At 36.8% G+C, this 19,546-nt stretch overlaps 1 protein-coding gene across 1 annotated transcript in view; it reads right to left on the bottom strand.

Moving 5' to 3' along the window:
- Positions 1-19,085, bottom strand: part of GTF2B (general transcription factor IIB) — a 35,297-nt gene extending 16,212 nt beyond the window's left edge. Inside the window, 2 exon segments of the mRNA XM_037826710.1 lie at positions 14,846-14,952; positions 19,018-19,085. Coding sequence (XP_037682638.1) covers positions 14,846-14,952; positions 19,018-19,034 — 124 coding nt within the window. The 5' untranslated portion in view covers positions 19,035-19,085.
- Positions 19,086-19,546: the final 461 nt, after the last annotated feature.

Here is a 19,546-nt window from a genome sequence, read left to right as displayed (position 1 = left end):
TTTCAACCATACTTTACAGTCATCTTTGTTCAGTGTACTTACATTGCTGTGCTACTATTTCCCAAAACTGTTTTCCAAACATCTCACTCCTGTCTTTTCCCCGGTCTGCAGTGCTTCCTTTAGTGTTTCCTGTAGAGCAGATATCTTGTTCACAAACTCTGCCATTGTCTGTTTGTCAGAGAATATTTTAACCTCTCCCTCATATTTGAAGGACGGTTTTGCCAGATATAGGATTCTTGGTTAGTGGTTTTTCTCTTTCAGTATCTTAAATATATCACCCCACTTCCTTCTTGCTTCCATGGTTTCCACTGAGAAATCCACACAAGCTTCCTTTGTATGTGATGGATCGCTTTTCTTTTGCTGCTTTCAGGATTCTCTCTTTATCTTTGACGTTTGATAATCTGATTATTAAGTGTCTTGGCAAAGGCCCATTCAGATCTATTCTGTTTGGGGTACACTGTGCTTCTTGGATCCGTAATTTTATGTCTTTCATAAGAGATGGGAAATTTTCATTGATTATTTCCTCTATTATTGCTTCTGCCCCCTTTCCCTTCTCATCTCCTTCTGGGACACCAATGACACGTACATTGCTGCATTTCATTTTGCCCTTAAGTTCCCGAGACATTGCTCATATTTTCCCATTCATTTCTCCATCTGTTCTTTTGTGCGTAAGCTTTCAGGTGCCTTGTTTTCCAGTTCCTGCGTGTTTTCTTCGGCCTCCTGAGATCTGCTGTTGTATGTTTCCATTGTGTCTTTCATCTCTTGTGTTGTGCCTTTCATTTCCATAGATTCTGCCAGTTGTTTCTTTGACTTTCGATTTCTACCTTATGTATGCCCAGTGTTTTCATTACATGCTTCATCTCTTTTGCCATATCTTCCCTAAACTTTTTGAATTGATTTAGTATTAGTTGTTTAAATTCCTGTATCTCAGTTGAAGTGTAAGTTCGTTCCTTTGACTGGGCCATAACTTTGTTTTTCTTAGTGTAGGTTGTAGTTTTCTGTTGTCTAGGCATCTGATTTCCTTGCTTACCCCAATCAGGTTTTCCCAGACCAGAATGGGCTCAGGTCTCAGGAGGCAATATATCACCTCTCCCTGAGGGTGCATCTTAGAAGATTGGTACACCCTGTGAGGCCTCCAGTCACTGCTTTTCTGCACAACAGGTGGCGCCGGTCAGCCTGTAGCTCCAGACTGGTGTAAGGAGGTATGGCCCGTGGCTGTTTTCCCCCAGGCTCTGGGGTCTGGTTCTGAATGAAAGGCGGGTAGTGGAGCTTGGCACCACCTTCTTCCTCTTAGGGAAAATACACCCCCTAGGGAGAGGTCATTTACATTTGAATAGTCTCTCTGCCTGTGCTATCTCCACCCTTGTCTGGGTCAGAGCACTGGGAACTGAAAATGGCTGAGGCTTTCTCCACTGAGCCAAAAAAGGGACAGAACGCCCCCCTCAGGGCCAGTCTGCGGCCACCCTCTGGCTCTCCAAGGTCAGTTGTCACCAAAAGCCTCTACTTGTTGGGGATTCTTAGCTTGTATTAAGCAGTCCATGTTTGTTAACTAAAATCCCAGTTAAAGCTCAGCTGAGCTATATTCACTTGCTCGGAGAGTGCTGCTCTCTAGCACAGCGAGGGTTTGCAGTTCAGGCCATGGGGGGAGGGGGCTCCCGGTTTGGATCCACAGTTTTTACTTACAGATTTTATGCTGTGATCTCGGACATTCCCCCCAATTCAGGTTGGTGTATGACGAGTGCACAGTCATGTTTGACGCCTGCAATTATTCCAGATTATTCACTAGTTGTTCCCAGTTGTTTATTAGTTGTTCCAGGGGGACAAACTAGCTTCCACTCCTCTCTATGCCACCATCTCAGAGCCTCCAAGACTTAAGTTTTAAAATATGATTTGAATATTCTAGATAAAGAACCCCAACAATGTGACAAAGGCTTTGTTTCATTTCCAGTGCCTAACACCCATTTCTATTTCATATCTATAGCACTGACCAGAACTTTCAAAACAATGCACTTGATTTTAAACAAAAAAAAATGTTTCCAATATTTTAACATTATGCACAAAAGCCACAGGTGAATTTAAATAGTCTATTAAAGTATCACTCTAATTCAGCATATTTTATATTAGGAATAAGTATTGAGTTTATTAGTCTGTCATCTTACAGACCATAGTGTTTCTTACGTAGTATCGTCTTACATTTTAAAAACTAACCATAGTTGTTTGTGGGTCCTTATTCTTCTAATACTTACGTGTCAGGAAAATTAAGTTATGCTGAGGTAAAAATTTATTCCAAAAGCTGAGTAGCCTAAAACTAAGGTTTATTTCTTGTTCATTGATATCTACAGAGGGATGGCTGGGGGCTTTCCACATCATTCTTATTCAAAGTGATGGAATTCCTACTACCTGAGATATGCAATGCCCATTTTCACAATAGGGAGAAGGGAATGTGGTGAATTTTATATACTGACGTAAAGGTTGTGACACTAACATTTCCACTCATGTTCCAATGGCCAAAACTAGTCAAGGATCATGCTTACCTTAAAAGGGGGGTAAGGGGTTAATGTGCCCCAAAGGAGAAAAACCGGATATATCAGTGAAGTCATCAGCACTGTTCCACATGACAATTATCAAAAGGAGAAAAACCGGATATATCAATGAAATCATCAGTATGTTCCACATGACAATTAGCAACCAGAATTTAGCACTGTATTTTTCAGGTTTATGCCTATAGTCATAGTAAGATATTTCTATAACTTCTTTTTTGTGCCATATGACAACCTGATGATTCAATGCTAACGTTGTATTTTGGCACTGTCACAGAGAAGTAGTCTGTCAATATTGTTTTACGTCCTTTAAAAGTAACCTTTTTACCAGTTGGTTGCTTACAAGTCTTTATTAAGAAAATTTTAAAATGTAAAAAGAAAGTATTCCTCAGTGGGGTGAAAGATTCTTGACGTGCAACTCTGTGGTAATCTTCCAGGAAGGTAAAGTTATCTTCTACTGCAACTTTAATACTTTATTTACGATGGATATTTTCTCTTTACCACTTTCCCATTCACTCTTCCTATATTCTGTGGATGTGTCTTAGGTTTGTTCTCTGCTTTACTGACTCAGTTTCCTAGAACGTTAAATCTGCTAATTGCTATCTAAAATTGTTCTGTCTCCTTGTACAGTCTTATTTCTCTCTGACCATATTTAATAGAAACATTATGGAGGTTTTTTTTCACTGATCACATAAGGTATTTTCTACAACTTTCTTCTAAAAATTAAAGCATATCAGAGGTATAATTTTCTGCTAAGTCCTTAAGATCACTGTTCTTTCAGAGTACAGTTTGTATTCATAAGCCTCATTTTGATTTTTATGTTTATTCATCTTATAAGAAAGAATTATCAATCCAGGGTAGGTAGTGATGTTGGAAAATTTTCCAATCCACTGCCACAAGTACTCTCCTTTCCTCTGGGTCTCTGGCAAACAGTAGACTGCTCAAACAAGATAAACTCCCAGAAGGATTCTAGACGTGTATCAGTAAAGACATAAGCAGAGCTGCTGCAATCAAAGCAAAAATAGCAGTGACTTTAACAAGACAGAAGTTTCTCAGATTAGCAGTCCATGCTTAAGTCCTGGAATAATGTGACCCAGGCTTGCTCTCTTTTTGATATGCCTCTTTTCAACATGGCTTGCATTTTGTAGCATATGATGGCTGTTGTAGTTCCTCCCCTCATGTCTGCATTCTAGTCAGTGGAAAGGGGAAAAAAAGGACAGCACATCCCTTCTTAGAACAGGATCTAAAGTTGTACCCACCACTTTTATAACTGACTGGCTAGAACTTAATCATATGGGCACACCTAGGTACAAGGGAAGCTGGGAAATACAGTCTAGCTGGGCAGCCACATGCTCAGCTAAAACCAGGGTATTTTACTACTAAAGGAAGAATGGGAGAATGGAAACTGGGAAACACCCAGCAGTCTCTGCTACAAGGAATAATGGGGTAGGGGAAGGAGAAGAGAAAATGTCCAGGAGATCAAAGTAAAACCCATTTTGCCTTATATGCTAGAGGAAAGAGTATACAAAGACAGACTAAACAGACATTTAACCTCTTTACCATGTAAGCTATCAACTGTAAATCCAGCCAAAGGTAATTCCTAGTACAATTTAAAATCAGAACGGCTTAAGATATCAATCTAAATAGTGCAACATACCACACGGACTATTTTAGTTTCCAAGGCTGCTTAAGTAAATACATGAAATGTGTCGGGTTAAATAATAGGAATTTATTCCCTCATGGTTTTGAGTCTGGGAGAATGCCCAAATCAAGGCATAATCAAGGCAAGGCTTTCTCCCCAGAGACTGTGATATTTTGGGGCTGGCTGCCAGGGATCTTCGATTCCTCTGTCACATGGCAAGGCACATGGTTGTGTCTCTTGGTCTGTTCCTTCTCTTCCAGGTATCATTTCAGATTCTTCCTTCCTTTGGCTTTCCCTCTGACTGAATTTCATTCCAATTAGGTACGACTCCAATAGGATTAAGACCCATTCTGACTGATGTGGGTCACACCTTAACTGAGGTAGCTTCATCAAAAGGCCCTCTACTCACAATGTGTTCACACCCACAGGAATGGATTAAATTTAGAACATGTTTTACTGAGGTACATACAGCTTCAAACCACCACAGACAGGGAGCCAGTTGTGGACAGGGCCTGATTTTCTAGCCTGATGCTGACAGAATACTTTTTTTTATGTTTCTCACTGTAATTTAATAAACAAGTGTTTTTAAAGGGGAACGTGAAAAGCATTGCCCAGAATTTCAATTCTTTCTGCCACCTTCCTGGAAATTGAACTTATTTAAACATTTGGCATATAATCTTTAATAGAGAATTCAGAACTTGGAGTTTTAGAACAATACCCCAAATTACTTGTTTCACAGGCTAGATTTGTCTAAAACTTTCAGTTTAAAACTACAAAGGTTTTCAAAATGTGCTAAGTCTCAAAGTTCAATAATCAGAATATAATATTATTCAAAAGATGAACAAACCCAAGGAATCAAATATTTTTTAAAAACTAAAAGTAAAAAAGACAAGGTGCTACACTTTTTAGCCAACTCTACTGCACTGTAAATCTAATTCTGAAAATGCAATGCACTATTAGCTTCTATACCTTCCTTGGTCATTTAACCTTTCTACCATTCCTCCTCATGACATTTCAAAGAACCTTGTGTACATTCTTATCAGAAATCTTGTAATTTTGAAGAGAATTCTGATCACGAGGTTCTGTACAAAAGAAGTACTATTAAAGATATAGTCAGTTTCTAAATCACAAACAGTTTATGTTATTATACTTTAAGTTGGGTAGAAACATGGAATGAATCATTCTAAAAACAAAGCACATAATGGTTTATTTCCCACACCAGGCATAAAACCCTACCATACTCAAGACACTTAGACCCTTAAAAACCAAACCTATACAAAAGTTGACAGTGTTATCATTTGTAAAATAGTTTCTAAAGGAAAATACATTATAAGTTCTATCCCTAAATAACCGTATACATCTTGCTTTTCCTTGAATACAGGCAAGTCTGTAGCAGTAACATCTACGCTGAGGAGCTGAGGCTCTGATGGAATATGCATCCTAGCCTTGGTCACAATCAACCAGTCATTCACATACTAATACTTTCCAAGCCTCCATCCTTTTCTACAGGTACCTTTTTCCCTCTGCTTGGAATGACTTTCCCTCCATAAACCATCACTCATTCTTAAAGATTTGGTTTCAATATAAATCCAGCAGTATTTCCCAAGGAAGTCAGCACTTCCTTTCTTTGTGTCTCACCACACTTGGAAGATCTGTAATAAAGCTTTTACCATACTCTGTCATATTAATTTGCCCTCCTTCCTTCCACATCCCATCTCATCTTTCTATCACTCTCACCACCACAGTGCTTAACAGAGAGATGTAGTAGAGTGGAAAAACCAGGGACTTTTGAAGACCTACAAGACCTGGATTTAAGTGGCTCCACATTTATCAGATATGGAACCTCGCACTAATTAACCTAAGCACTTTGGGCCTCAGTTTTCCCCATCTAGAATGGAAAAAACACTACCTCAAAGAGTAATTGTGATAATCAAGTAGAATTAGTACTTTTCTGATGCTTAGGAGAAAGTAGTGCCCAAATTAAAAATTCTAAATTAGGCAAGAAGAGCTGCCAAAGGGATGCCATGAAACTGAAGACAAACATGCTGTTCTTAGAAATATAGTTTTGGCATATTAAAATAAACCTGAAACACTGTGAAAGCTAATTTGAAGATAGTAAACTAATAATCTTTAAAATACTACAATCAGAGCACTAATATGTCAGGCCCATAGCAATCACTCAAACATGTTGTGCCTGACAAGTGTGAAGAATGGTATCTCAGACTTAGAATAACCATCATTTCCTATCAAGTTAAGGAAAAAGGAGCACTAGTATCCCCAAAATATGTATCACAGAAATCTCATACTAAGATTATATATTATATACATTCTCTAATTTGATTCTTAACAATTCTAAGATGTAGGGTACCTGGCTCTTTTCTGGGGGAAAGGAAGACTTGTTTTATAGATGAAGAAAGTTAAGCTTGGAGAAATTATCTAACTTGACCATAGTTGCACAGCTTACTAACCCTAGGGCCACTGACTTTTAGTTATATTAGGAGCTAGGGAGACACATGACTATAAGGTATCTGCCCTGCAGGAGTCTGCAGTCTAGCTCTGGAGACAAGAAAAACATAAAAAGAAAGATGAAAAATCTGAAAGTACAGAGGATCTCAAAGAATGTGGTAAATCGTAAAATTAACAATACAGATTTGTGTTCCTCAATATGCTACCAATGTATTACCAGCATTAGAATTTTTGGGAGTGCGGTCCAGCATCTTTTTAAACATGTTTATCAGCTGATTCATTATGAACATTCATGCATTCATGTTTCAGCTTTCTTCACTGGTATAAATAATACCCAGAATGACTTTAGGAAGGAAAGCTCTAAGAGACTCAATTTTTTTCCAAATCTATCTAAACTATTTTCTGGTGTTTTCCTCATTTTGCTTTTAAGAACAACGTGAGAATTCAGATTTAAATAGCACGCAAAGATGGCTTTAACTACAAATGATACTCTAGTTTAAAACAATTTCTTATGGTGAAATCCTAATTTAAAAAATTCATGATAAACTGTTAGCAACTTACCAACCTAGTACTTTGCTGACCGAAAATCAATGTACAAACAATGTATAAGGTCACATTTATGAACAAATTGATGATCTAAATATGATTATACTGCCACCTAGTGTCCAACTTTTAAAGTGATGAATTCAAACTATAAGGATTTCTTAAAGAAAACCCACAAAAGCTACAGAACCAATAATTTCATGGTAGGAATGACAAAGCTTTGCTCTAAAAACTGGCCCTGTTTTAAAGATCATTACCAATATCTTAAAGAGCACCAATAAAATGATACAACCCATGCCAAATCAAAATGCTTCATATAAAAAATCTTACAATTCAAATAAGGAAAGAGTCAATTAAACAAAACTATTTATATGTTGAATAGCATTAAAAAATAGCCACAAAAATTGGTAATAATCTAAATTACAGGAGAGACTAAATATTACATAGCCATTACAATATTAAAAGGGAAAAAAAAAACTTTAAATATGTGGCAAATTGTATTTTCTAAGAGACGGCCACAATAATATCTCCCATCCACATGTTCTTCTGCAACATGACCTTGTCATGGTCACACTGAGGCAGAGACTATTTCTCCACCCACTCCAATCCAGGTGGGCCCTAAGACTGCTTTAACCAAAAGAATACAGAAGTGAATGTCAGTTCTAAGCATAGCCCTTAACCACCCTGATCCAGCTTCCACTTTTTCTCTCAAAACACTTGCTTTGGGATATTTCATTTGGAAATCAGCCACTATGTACAAGAAATGACAACTCTGAGAAAACTACAGAGAAGCCGTGGAGGATGAGACCATGTCAGGAGGCCAAGAAGTACAGGGGTGCCAGCAATGCAGGTGAAAAGCCATCAAGGAAGTGGATCCTCCAGGCCTAGCCTATGCCACATGGGAAAAAACAACTGCTTGGATGAGTCCTTCCCAAATTCCTGACCCATAAAATCATGAGCAAAATAAGTTAGGGGTAGTTTGCTATATAATTGTTACTAAAACAGAAGTCAGTTCTTGGAAGAGAGGTGCTGCTGTAAGAAAAATCTGAAACGTGGCACTGGTTTGGGGCTGGTTGGTGGGCCTCAAGGAGACTACGAGTGAAGGCTTAAAGGACAGTGAGAAAATTATTAGAGGCTGGAGAAAAGGTAGTCTATATGATGTAAAATAAAAACAATTTTTGTATTGTGAATTAGTTCATTAACAAAAGCGGTACTAACAGGCTCTCCTAGTTGCCTGACTCATTTGAGAGAGGCAATACATGCCTCTGAAGATGACAGTCATGAGTTTCAAATTAAGGAGAATCAGTGACAACAGGCAGTCTTAAATTTCAACCAGAAGTTAAACATTAATAAAGTACAGGACTGTCAAAAACAATTTTGAGTTTCAGTTTCTAAAGTTGTATGGTGATTATTTAAATCAAAGACTATTCAAAATGTTTAAAACTTGTCAAACAGTAAACATCACCTCTGATAAATTAGCTCAGTACTAGCATATTCAAAAAATAAACATGGCATGATATAAAAAGTTTCAGACAATGTAAAACTTTATGGCAAGCATAATCAAACCATGTATCAGGATCAGTTATTAGGAAACTTACAATGTTTGTTGCCTGAATTCAGATCTCAATGAACACCAAAATCTCAAATATAAAAAAAGATACAAATTTCATGCTCTTAGTGGATTGCAGAATATTTGCCCAGCTTGGTTTCTTCTATGTCTCCTCAGCATAATTAATAGGTTTAACGGGTTGAACTGTGTCCCTTCTCAAAAGATATGTTCAAGTTCTAACCCCTGGAAGCTGTGTACGTGACTCTACTGGAAAAACCTTTTTTTTTTTTTTTCCAGATATAACTAAGATAAATTAAGAGGAGGACATACTGGATTAGGGTGTCCTTATAAGAAGAGAGGACACAGAGAGAAGAAAGACATGTAACAAGAGGCAGAGATCAGAGCGATGCAGCTACAAGCCAAGGTATGCCAAGGATTGTGGGCAACCACCAGATGCTGGAAGAAGCAAGGAAGATCTCTTCCCTATAGCTTCGCCTTGCTGACACCTTAATTTTGAACTTCCTTCCTCCAGAATTGTGAGAGAATAAATTTCTATTGTTTTCAGCCACTCAAGTTTGTGGTAGTTTGTTACAGCAGCCCTGGGAAATAAATACATATGGTAAAAGGCTGAATTGAGCTGACAACAGAGCACATGCCTTTAAACCAGCAAGATAATGCAAATCCAAAAACATAAAATGCAGTTTAAACTTGTAATTGATAGAGAAAAATAATATATATAAACACACACATATGTATGTATATGTGTATGTATGTGTGCATATGTATTTCCTTTAACTGCCAATCATGGAGTATCATGTTCAATTAAGCTATTTTCAACTTAATTTCCTTGATGACATTCTTGGCAAAATACAACATTTTAGCAGACTTTTATTTGGTCATGAAATGGATTCTTCACTTGCAGGACATCGTACCATACATTTAACAATAAATATCTGTGAATTCAGTTTTATTTTAGTTTTATTTTGTTTGCATGAGAAGAACTAATATCACAGGTATTAACAGAAACTAAAGAAAGGAAGTTTGATCAGATTATATTTTATAATTTTCAAATCTTAAAATTAAGTGTAGGAGCTTTAGGTGAAATAAAATATAGGTAGTTATAACACTTGTGTTCTAGATTAATAAGTAAACAAAGCATAAATAAAAAGAAAGGTTCATATAGCAGAAAAATGCAAATAAAACTGAGGGATTCCAACACAAAAAACAGCAAATAAGCTTTGTGAATTACACCTTTCTTTCCCAGTTGGTTAATCTTACCCACTCTCTTACTGGTTAAAATGAATGAATGGACAGACTGGAAATATACTGGAAGAATTTTGCACTACTTCTTTTTAAATGGCTACAGAACTCAGGAGAGCCAAAAAGCCGAAATTATCTTTAATTTTATGTCTCTGCTTCACCTTTACACCTTATCAGTTTGATCTTAAATACTCTGGAAGTATTTAATCCTCTCATTTAACTCTGGGATTGGCAAATATTTTCTGTAAGGGGCCATCCAGTAAATATTTTAGGCTTTGTGGATCAAGAGGCAAAATTGAGGATATTATGTAAGTACCTACATAAAGAGGAAAAAAAAAACCAAATTTTTAATTGATGAAATTAAAAATATACTAATAATTGAGTACAGTTTATTATAATACACATCTAACTAATAAGAAGAATGGAATTCTCTTTTGTGGATAACATTTCACTTAATTAGAGTTCAAAGTTAGTGTTCCCATCATCAAAATTGTTCACAAAGGTTCATGTGTCAATGCTGATGTGTAACAAGATTTTCTGTATTTCATCTTTGAAAATGTCTTTTCACAGATAGGTACTGCCAAATACTGGTATTAATCCATAAGCATAAGATTTTAATCGTGCATAGTCACTGCTTGGACTACATATATATATTATAGAATTTTGTTATTTTTTTCTCTTGGCATTTATCTGCCTTTACCATGCAGATTAATCACTTCCAATTCAAGATTAGGTAAGAAGTTCCTTAAGTGCAATTAAATGGATTTTGAAATACGAAAATTTCTCTTGCTTTGGCATCACAATCTGAAAAATACTGCTGAAATCGAAGTTTGAGCTCATAAAATAAATCCACTGCAAATCTGTATGGGAATGAAGATATGGCATATTATTTTTAACTTTTAACAGCACTGTACATGTAATAAAGCAATATGACATTACTTGTGATTCAATGTTTGTTTTGCACTGGTTTGCCTTGTGTACTTTTAGGTTGATTTCATTAAAAATCATCAGCAAATGTGCAGCAAAAGCTAACTTCCAAAGCCATTTAGTGGTTGAGGGCAGTACTGGTTCAGGAAAATTTCAGTCTTGGCCCCGAGCTTGAAAAAAGAAAAATCGCAATAAAAAATGTGCCATAGCTAGGCTACCAAATTGCTGAGTAGTAGGGTAAGTCCCAGACATTCAGCTTCTATTCCTGACAAAACATTAACAGAACTGATGTTGGTTAAGATCACAAGAGTGAATGAAATTCACTGTTCACTACTGAACTACTGGTTCAACAACACAGGGGAGAATAAAGTATTTTCTACAGAATACCTGCTGATGAATAATCCAATGAATAACCATAGGCTTTAAATACTTTACATTTTTACAATCATCATAAATTTGTCCAAGTCTTCTGCTCCACTAATATTTTTACACCCATCAGTTCCAACACTTCACAGGTTGTAATGAATAATTATTTTCTCAACTTCTTTGAAAATAATCTCTCCTTTAGTTGTTCCATGCATACAGTGCTTAGAGGCTAACTCTTTAGTTGCTTCAAACTCAAGAATGACTCCTTGAATAACTAAGCAGTATCAGTAACATTTGCTAACTCATCAACAGCCAAGGAAAAATACTTGAAATCATTGGCCTTGATTTTTAATTGACTTATTGACGTTGCTTCCCATGTCTTCAACTCTTCAAGCGACTACTCTTGCTAAAAGTCCAAAAGTCTTAAGTTTTCTCTACACACATTTCTTCAGCTGCTGCAATCAAACCAAAATTGACTAACTCACCATTGGCTTTCCCTGCTTGGCCTACAAACGAGTCACTCAAAAATATAATTTAGCTGCAGCCTCATTATCATATCTTATTTTGTGATGAACTTTTCTAACTTTTCTGACCATTGTTTTGTTGAGCTCGGAATATTGTGATGAGTGCTTGGTTGGATGTCAATGTTTATTGTATTCTTCCATAATAAATACAATAAATACAATGCTTTGTCATTTAATTTGATAAAATAATCTATATTCCACTGTGCGTTAAAAACACAATATTCAAAGTACACTTTTTTTTTCCTTGTTTTGACATTACAGGTAAGACCATGCATGGCACTCAAAATGCTGTAGAGTTATAACTTATCATGGGGATTTACAGTGTGCTGAGCAGCAGTATGAAGTGGTAATGAGAAAGCCACATACTGTCCCTTCTATTACAACTACTAAATGCTTTGGTTGTCATGTGAAAGCACTTACAGACAATACATAAGCAAATGAGCATGGCTGTGTTCCAAGAAAGCCTTATGAACACTGAAATTTGAATTTCATGTAATTTTTATGTGTCCCGAAATATTATTCTTGATTTTTTTCCAACCATTTAAAAATGTAACAATCGCAGCACCTAGGTAATATAAAAACAGGTGATGAGCTATAGTTTGCTGACCCCAGGCTGAACTCATTTATTATGAAAGATGATACAGGATAGAAATCTGGCTCCTGTGAAGACTCTGGAGCCAGACTCCATACTTAAACTTTAGTTTCCTCATCTGTAAAATGAAGATAACATTGGTAATTATCTCACAGGTTTCTTCTGAGGATAAACTGAGTGAATATGTAAATCATTTAGAGCAGTGCCAAGCATATAGTAAATGCATTAACAGTTAATATTATGTACTGAGTAGAATACAACTGCTAATAGATCTCAGTTCCTACTAGCAACTTTTTATGCTTTAAGGTTCCCAATGATGAAGGGCGTGAGGCAAGAAACCTACTTGGATGAACACAGCATATATCCTCCAAGTTAATACACTTTCACCGCAGATGACCACCAATACTGTTATACTTCCCATGATCCTACTAGCACTCTCACTCCTAAATAATTCAAATTGCCAAGTACTATTCCTATTCTCAGGTGCTAAGTATATTTCTAAACAGATCATTTATATTCCACAGTTGTGCAGCACACCTAGATTAATGAGCAAGTAGGAGTAACAGTGAAATCCTAACAAGTGGTATTATTGGCAATAATAATTTTATACTAGAAATAGAAAATGATTTCATATCCATATGAAAAATACAACAAACCTTTTTTATTAAAAGTCCTTGAATGCGTGTGTAAAGGTGGTGGAAAGGGCAAGCTCAGAGTCACATATGCCACAAGGAGGAAAGTTGGAGGTTAAAAGATGGGAATGTATAAAACAGTGAATCATTGTGGGGGATGATGTCTGTGATTAACTATACAAATATTAGACATCTCTCTCACAAACTAGAACAAATGCATGACACTATAACTCAAAGTTAATAATAGAGAGGTTTCTACCATCAGTTTGTTCAAACAACACAATTACATGGAATTTTGAACAGGAAGTGAAATATGGTAGGTCTGTATAGGTTAGAGTGAAATAGCAACACATCCTAATGTAATTTGGGTGGAGAATAAAAATATATATCTGTGCCCCCCCAAGGACCTGGGCGAGGATGCAGAGATGATGGTCCTCCTCATCTGGATTGTTGCTAATATTTGCACATACACTGGGGACTGACAGCTTGACATGCTGAGCCCTCTGTCTTGGGGCTTGCCCCATGAAGCTTGTTACTGCAAAGGAGAGGCTAAACTGCTTATAATTCTGCCCAAGTGTCTCCCCCAAGTGCCTCTTTGTTGCTCAGTTGTGGCCCTCTCTCTATGTGTCACCATAGCAGGTGATCTCACTGCCCTCCCCCCATGTGGGATCTGACTCAGAGGGGTATCAATCTCCCTGCAACACAAGATATGATTCCCAGGGATGAATCTGGACTCAGCATTGCAGGATTGAGAACATCTTCTTGATTAAAAGGGGAATGTGAAATGAAATGAAATAAAGCATCAGTGGCTGAGAGATTTTAAATGGGGTGGAGAGGTCACTCTGGTGGACATTGTTATGCACTATATAGATATCCCCTTTTAGATTTTAATGTATTGGAATTGCTAGAAGTAAATAACTGAAACTACCAAACTCCAACCTAGTAGCCTTGACTCTTGAAGATGATTGTATAACAATATAGATTACAAGGGCTGACAGTGTAACTGTGAAAACCTTATGGATCACACTCCCTTTATTCAGTGTGTGGATGTATGTGTAGAAAAGTGAGGACAAAAACTAAATGAAAAATAGGGTGTGATGGAGGGATGATTTGGTTGTTCTTTATTTTTATTTTTTATTCTTATTCTAATTATTTCTAGTATAAAGAAGATGTTCAAAAATAGATTGTGGTGATGAATGCACAACTATCTGATGGTACTGTGAACAGTTGATTGTACACCATGGATGATTTTATGGTATGTGAATATACCTCAATAAAACTGAATTAAAAATATAAAAAAAAAAAAAAAAAAAAAAAAAAGTCCTTGAATGCAACTCAGAACAGACATATCTTTGTAACTCTGAACTAAATCATGATCACTTCATTTCTAAAGTATACAAACCCCACAAAAGTTGGATTACATTTATTCATTATTTCATATGGATGTGTGTCACCCCACCCCCACCCCCCAGCCGCCCCACCGGAATCTAAGTACAAAGGAAAATGCTGCAGGCCTTTTCTTTTCTTTTGGATCAGCTGTTTCAATTTTAGTTTTTAAAGTTCTCTCTCATCCCACAGTATGAAATATATGCAGCACTTGGATACACAATAAAGTATGGTTATCTCTGTATGACTTATTTTACTCTTACTTGTTTTCACTTCCTTATTCTCTTTGTTTTACAATAAACATGAATTACATGTGGAAAAATAGTAAAAATGCATTCATTAAAGGACAGTTTGGAAAATATACAAATGCCAAGTATCCAAAATACTGATTTTAGTTTAAACCATAATAACTACTCACCCACAACCAGGCCACATTCAGGACAGATCATATCACCAGCTCTGTAGTCCTCCACTAAAATTGCATCAGGATGATTTGGACATGTAACTCTTGGAAGAGCATCCAAACTAAATGAAAAAAAAAATGTATTTTTATATCCTCCCAATCAATGTTAACAAAGGAGTCTTCTGGGTTTAAAAAAAGAAAAAAAGGAGAATTTTGAAAACTTTTCCAATACTGTACATTCATAATGCATACATTTAAGCTAAGTTTTCAAAGTAAACATCCAGTTGGGTTCCTTTATATTATAGCTAGTAACAAAACAGGTAGATTTCATTGGAACTATGTTTATTAGTTATTGGTCTGCTGACACAGATGGCTTTCAAAACTTACATAACTTACATAAAAACTTACATAAAAGACAAAAGTGTTTCTCCTCTTAACATGCAGGCTACTAAGATTCAAAAATATTTTGATTGGTATAGAATGATTAGCTATCATAATAACCTACGACATTTAAAACTAAACATCCAGTTTGTCTTTTGCCACTAATTTCTCTGATTAGAGAATATACTTTAAGTTTGTATTATTAAACTAAGATACCTTAGTAATACAGTTAAAACAATACACTGAACCAAATAGGTATATAAATGAGTGATGGTAGAGGTGGCTCTGCTGACTTAAGACCTTACGATTTCATTTAGTCAAGAGTTAAGTTTTTAAACTTTCAAGAAATGGTTTCAGAAATGACTTTTTAAACTACTTGTGGTATCAACAATTTACTCAGTTATTTTATTTTGAACAATAAAGCAGTTTGGGAAAAGACAATTAGGTCTAAGTGACTTGAAAGACAATTTAAAAAGTGAAGAAATTTAACACAGATTTAGTAATTATTAAGTGACAAATTTAACATGGATTTAATAAGCTTCTAGGGGGTATGACCTTAAAATCACAAATGTCACCTTAAATAAGCCTTGAAATAATTCAGGAGATGGTTATGTTGTCGCCCCACAAATAGACATCTAAAAGATAAAATCAACCATTCTAAGAGTATGTAAATAAGTATTTGTGGCTTTGGTTTCTCCTGCTAGCACACATAATTCAGAATGCTAACTCTCAAATAACTTAGAAGATGGTATCCACTATAAAACTATTAAAATAATCCATACTCCCCCAAGATTTATACATTCAAGTTAACCAAAATATGTTTTGGGTCTTCCTGATGGGAAAATATGCTTATACCATAAATTCCTGTTAGGAAAATATCTTAATAAATTATGACATAAATAAAATGTTAAGCAGTTAGTATAAATTATGGAAAACTATGTAGAAATAAAGAGAAAATGTTAGCAGAGTAACATAATTACAAATGATGAGAATGGGCAGCCAAGTGGAACATAACTTACAAAGGACTGATCTGGTAGTACTTCTGCACCATTAAAAAGTAAACAGAGTATCCTGTAGTAGTTATATAATTCTATATAACAATATGAAAACATATTTCTTAAAAATAGGCTAAGTAAAAGGAGTAAGGTTGAAATTCTATATAACATGGAAAAGGTATGAACTGCAGTTACATGCAACAACATGGATGAATCTCAAAATACTGATCAAAAGAACTAGACCCAGAGAAATACCTTTTGGATGATCCCATTTATGCAAACTTTAAAGCAGGCAAAACAAACCTATGGTTTTAGAAGTCAGGACATGGTTATCTTTGGAAAGGAGTAATGACTGAGGATACAAGAGAGGCTTCTGTGGTGCTAGTGGTACTTGATTTCTTGTCCTGGATGGTAGCTACGTCCATGTGTTCACTGTGTAATAACTGAGCTGTGCACTTAAAATTTATGTGCTACCTTCAATAAAAAAGATAGAAGCAAGGTTATGGACACTGGCTACATTAGGCCACTTTCTGGAGGGAAGGAAGGCAAGAACATACATACATGTTTTTAAAAGCACAGTATCTCTAGGCAAACACCAGGCAATTGGTAACAATGGCTGCTTTGGAGAATCAGATGACCAGGAGCCAGTGAGGGAGGGAGGAAAACTGCTTTTCAGTGTATTCTCTTTTCTACTTTTGATTTTGTACTGTTTGCGTTAGCTATCCAAAATAGAATGAAATCATGCTGAAGTAGTCAACTTTTAATCAAATTATGTACAAGAGTAATATAAAAGAGAAACCACACAACTAGTTGGGGTTGGGTGGAGGAAGTAAGGCAGAGAAACAATAGGGAAGGAATGGAGAAAACACTACCACATACATTAAAACAATTTAGACTACCTAAGGTGCCAGTTAATCCTAAACCTCATTTTATAGCTACCACTTATTGGGTGTCTTCTATACGTCTAGTGCTATACATATATTATTTTTAATCTTCACAATCCTGCAAGATAGGCATTATCTCCATTTTAGATAATGCTTAGAAACGACTTGCCCAAAGTCATCAAAATAATAAGAGGTGGAACTTAGATTTGAGCCCAGACTTGTGCTCTTTTCCATGAGAACTACAGGCAATTTCGTAGCTTTGTGATAGCACATCTTCCTCAAGAAAAAAAAAGCTAAAAAGAGAAATATTAACACTGACCTTTCTTTGTTCTCACTAGTAAAAGAAAAACTTTAGAGATACATAAGTGCAAGGGCACATAAATTTAAGAGCTGGAAATGTCTAGAAAAAACCTTTTAATTAAACTTTAGAACAAATTAAGAAACTAATGACACTCAAAGATAATCTGCGAGCAACGAATGTCAAGTGAATTTACTATGATCTGAACTATTTCAATACTGCAACACATTTTACAAATAAATTTTCTTGTTCTAATATACTTTATGCAAAAGCAATGCCCAAATATGACATTTACCTCCAAGATCTACTGTCATGAAAGAGTATAAGTTGTATTTGGGTGATTCTGGGGAGCTAAAGTTTTCCATCTACCTGTGTACCTACTTGACAAAACCACACCCAGACAGAATGATTGAACATTCAATCATAGAATTATAATCAGTAAACAAGAGTGTCATTAGCCTTAAGAGTTCTTTCTAAACAGGCTATTGGCTAAAGCTGCTCCCCTTTTAACCTTTTTTTTTAATACAGTTAACATAAAATGGTAAGTCTTGGCAGTTACCAGAAAGGACCTAGACTTCTCCAGCTTACTATTTTATGCGCAATAGTTTTTATTGGAACACAATTCCAGGGATAACAATAGATTCACATTAATTATAGCAGAACGGCCTTCCAGAAATGAGTGAGGAATTAATTTGATACTTTTAATACGTTTTGAGTTAACTAGATGTCAAATGGAAAATAGGTATCTTGGGTTCTAATTAGCTATTCTAACACTACCTTAAAAAAGTCAACATTGGCATGACTCAGTTTACACGTATGCAAAAATACTAATATCTACCTCACAGGGGTAATGAGAGATATAATTAGGGTCTGCACGCATTTTTTTAGGTCACAAGATTAAAGGCTGCCTCCCAAGGGCACTGCATGCATTTCCTGTAGATACCGGCATACTACATTTAAAAAATGTGTAAGGAGTAACTTCCCAACATAATGAAAGAAATTTCCTGCAGGCAAGATTTTCGTCAGGAGTATCCAGAAGGCGCTATTTGTAAGGAAATCCTTTAGACGAGAACTCATTAACCATTCTGATATACCGTATCTCCCACTTCGGAGCGCCGCTGGGATGGTAAGCAGTTTCCATCCGGCTTACCAATGCTGACGTTCTCCACTCTCAATCTGTCAGATCGAGAGACCTGGATCTAACCCTTTCCCGCTCCTTGGAAAAGAAGACACTTAGGCTGGTTGAGCCTTAGGTGGAAAAACAAACGTAGACAAAATTGACAAGAAGGGGGAGCGAGGGGGAACGGTAGAAATCTAGGCAAGAGGAAAGGCCACCGGCTGGAAACACTGGGGTTCACAAAGGGTGGTGCCTGGTTGAGAAGACGATCCTACAAAGGAAGACACAGGACGCTGACACTATAATGTCAACAGCTCGGTACCTTTCTGCGACACCCCTGACAGGTTTGCCGTCTTGAAGTACCTTTGTCCGGATCCGCCAGCCAGTTCGGCCGCGCCTCCCGGGTATTTCCCAGTCGCTTCGCCCGACGCGGCCATCCGGGTGACCGCCTACAAACCCCTGGAGCTCGCCTCCCGCCCCTCAGCTAGCCGGCCGAGGCCGGACATACTAACCGGCTGGTAGACGCCATCTTCACGGCCACCGCGGTTCCAGGAACAACCACCACCCAGAAAACAGGAAGCGATTGTGACGAAAAGACTCTAGGAGACGGGCTTTTATAGGCGAGTCGCTCACGCAGTCGTACTAGGGCGCGGCTACGGGTCGTGAGAAAGGCCAAGAAAAATGAGATCCCGTACTCCACGTGCTTCGAGCTTTCTTAATTTTCTCTTCTGTTTCTGAATTTTACTTTGTTGCTGGGCGAGTTAACAAAACTGTCTAGGGAAATTCCCTTGAAAAAGGGCTACCTCTCGGAACTGCCCTCAACCTGTGTTAAAATACGAAGAAAACTCCGACTTCTTTGTGGATACAAAGCCCAGATCATCGAGGGTTAACCCCTCCTCGGGGAGTCAGTTACTCCAGTTTGACTAAACTTCTTGATTGCCCCAAGGGTTGATTCTTTCTCATTAAGTAATTTGGAGTAAAAAGAGAAATTCACTTAGATTAGCCAGAACAGGTGTCAGTTCAGGCTCTGCCTTCTGCTAA

Source organism: Choloepus didactylus, chromosome 2 (genome assembly GCF_015220235.1).
Source record: "Choloepus didactylus isolate mChoDid1 chromosome 2, mChoDid1.pri, whole genome shotgun sequence".
NCBI classification, from domain to species: Eukaryota; Metazoa; Chordata; class Mammalia; order Pilosa; family Megalonychidae; genus Choloepus; species Choloepus didactylus.
This window is presented reverse-complemented; position numbering and strand designations above follow the sequence as displayed.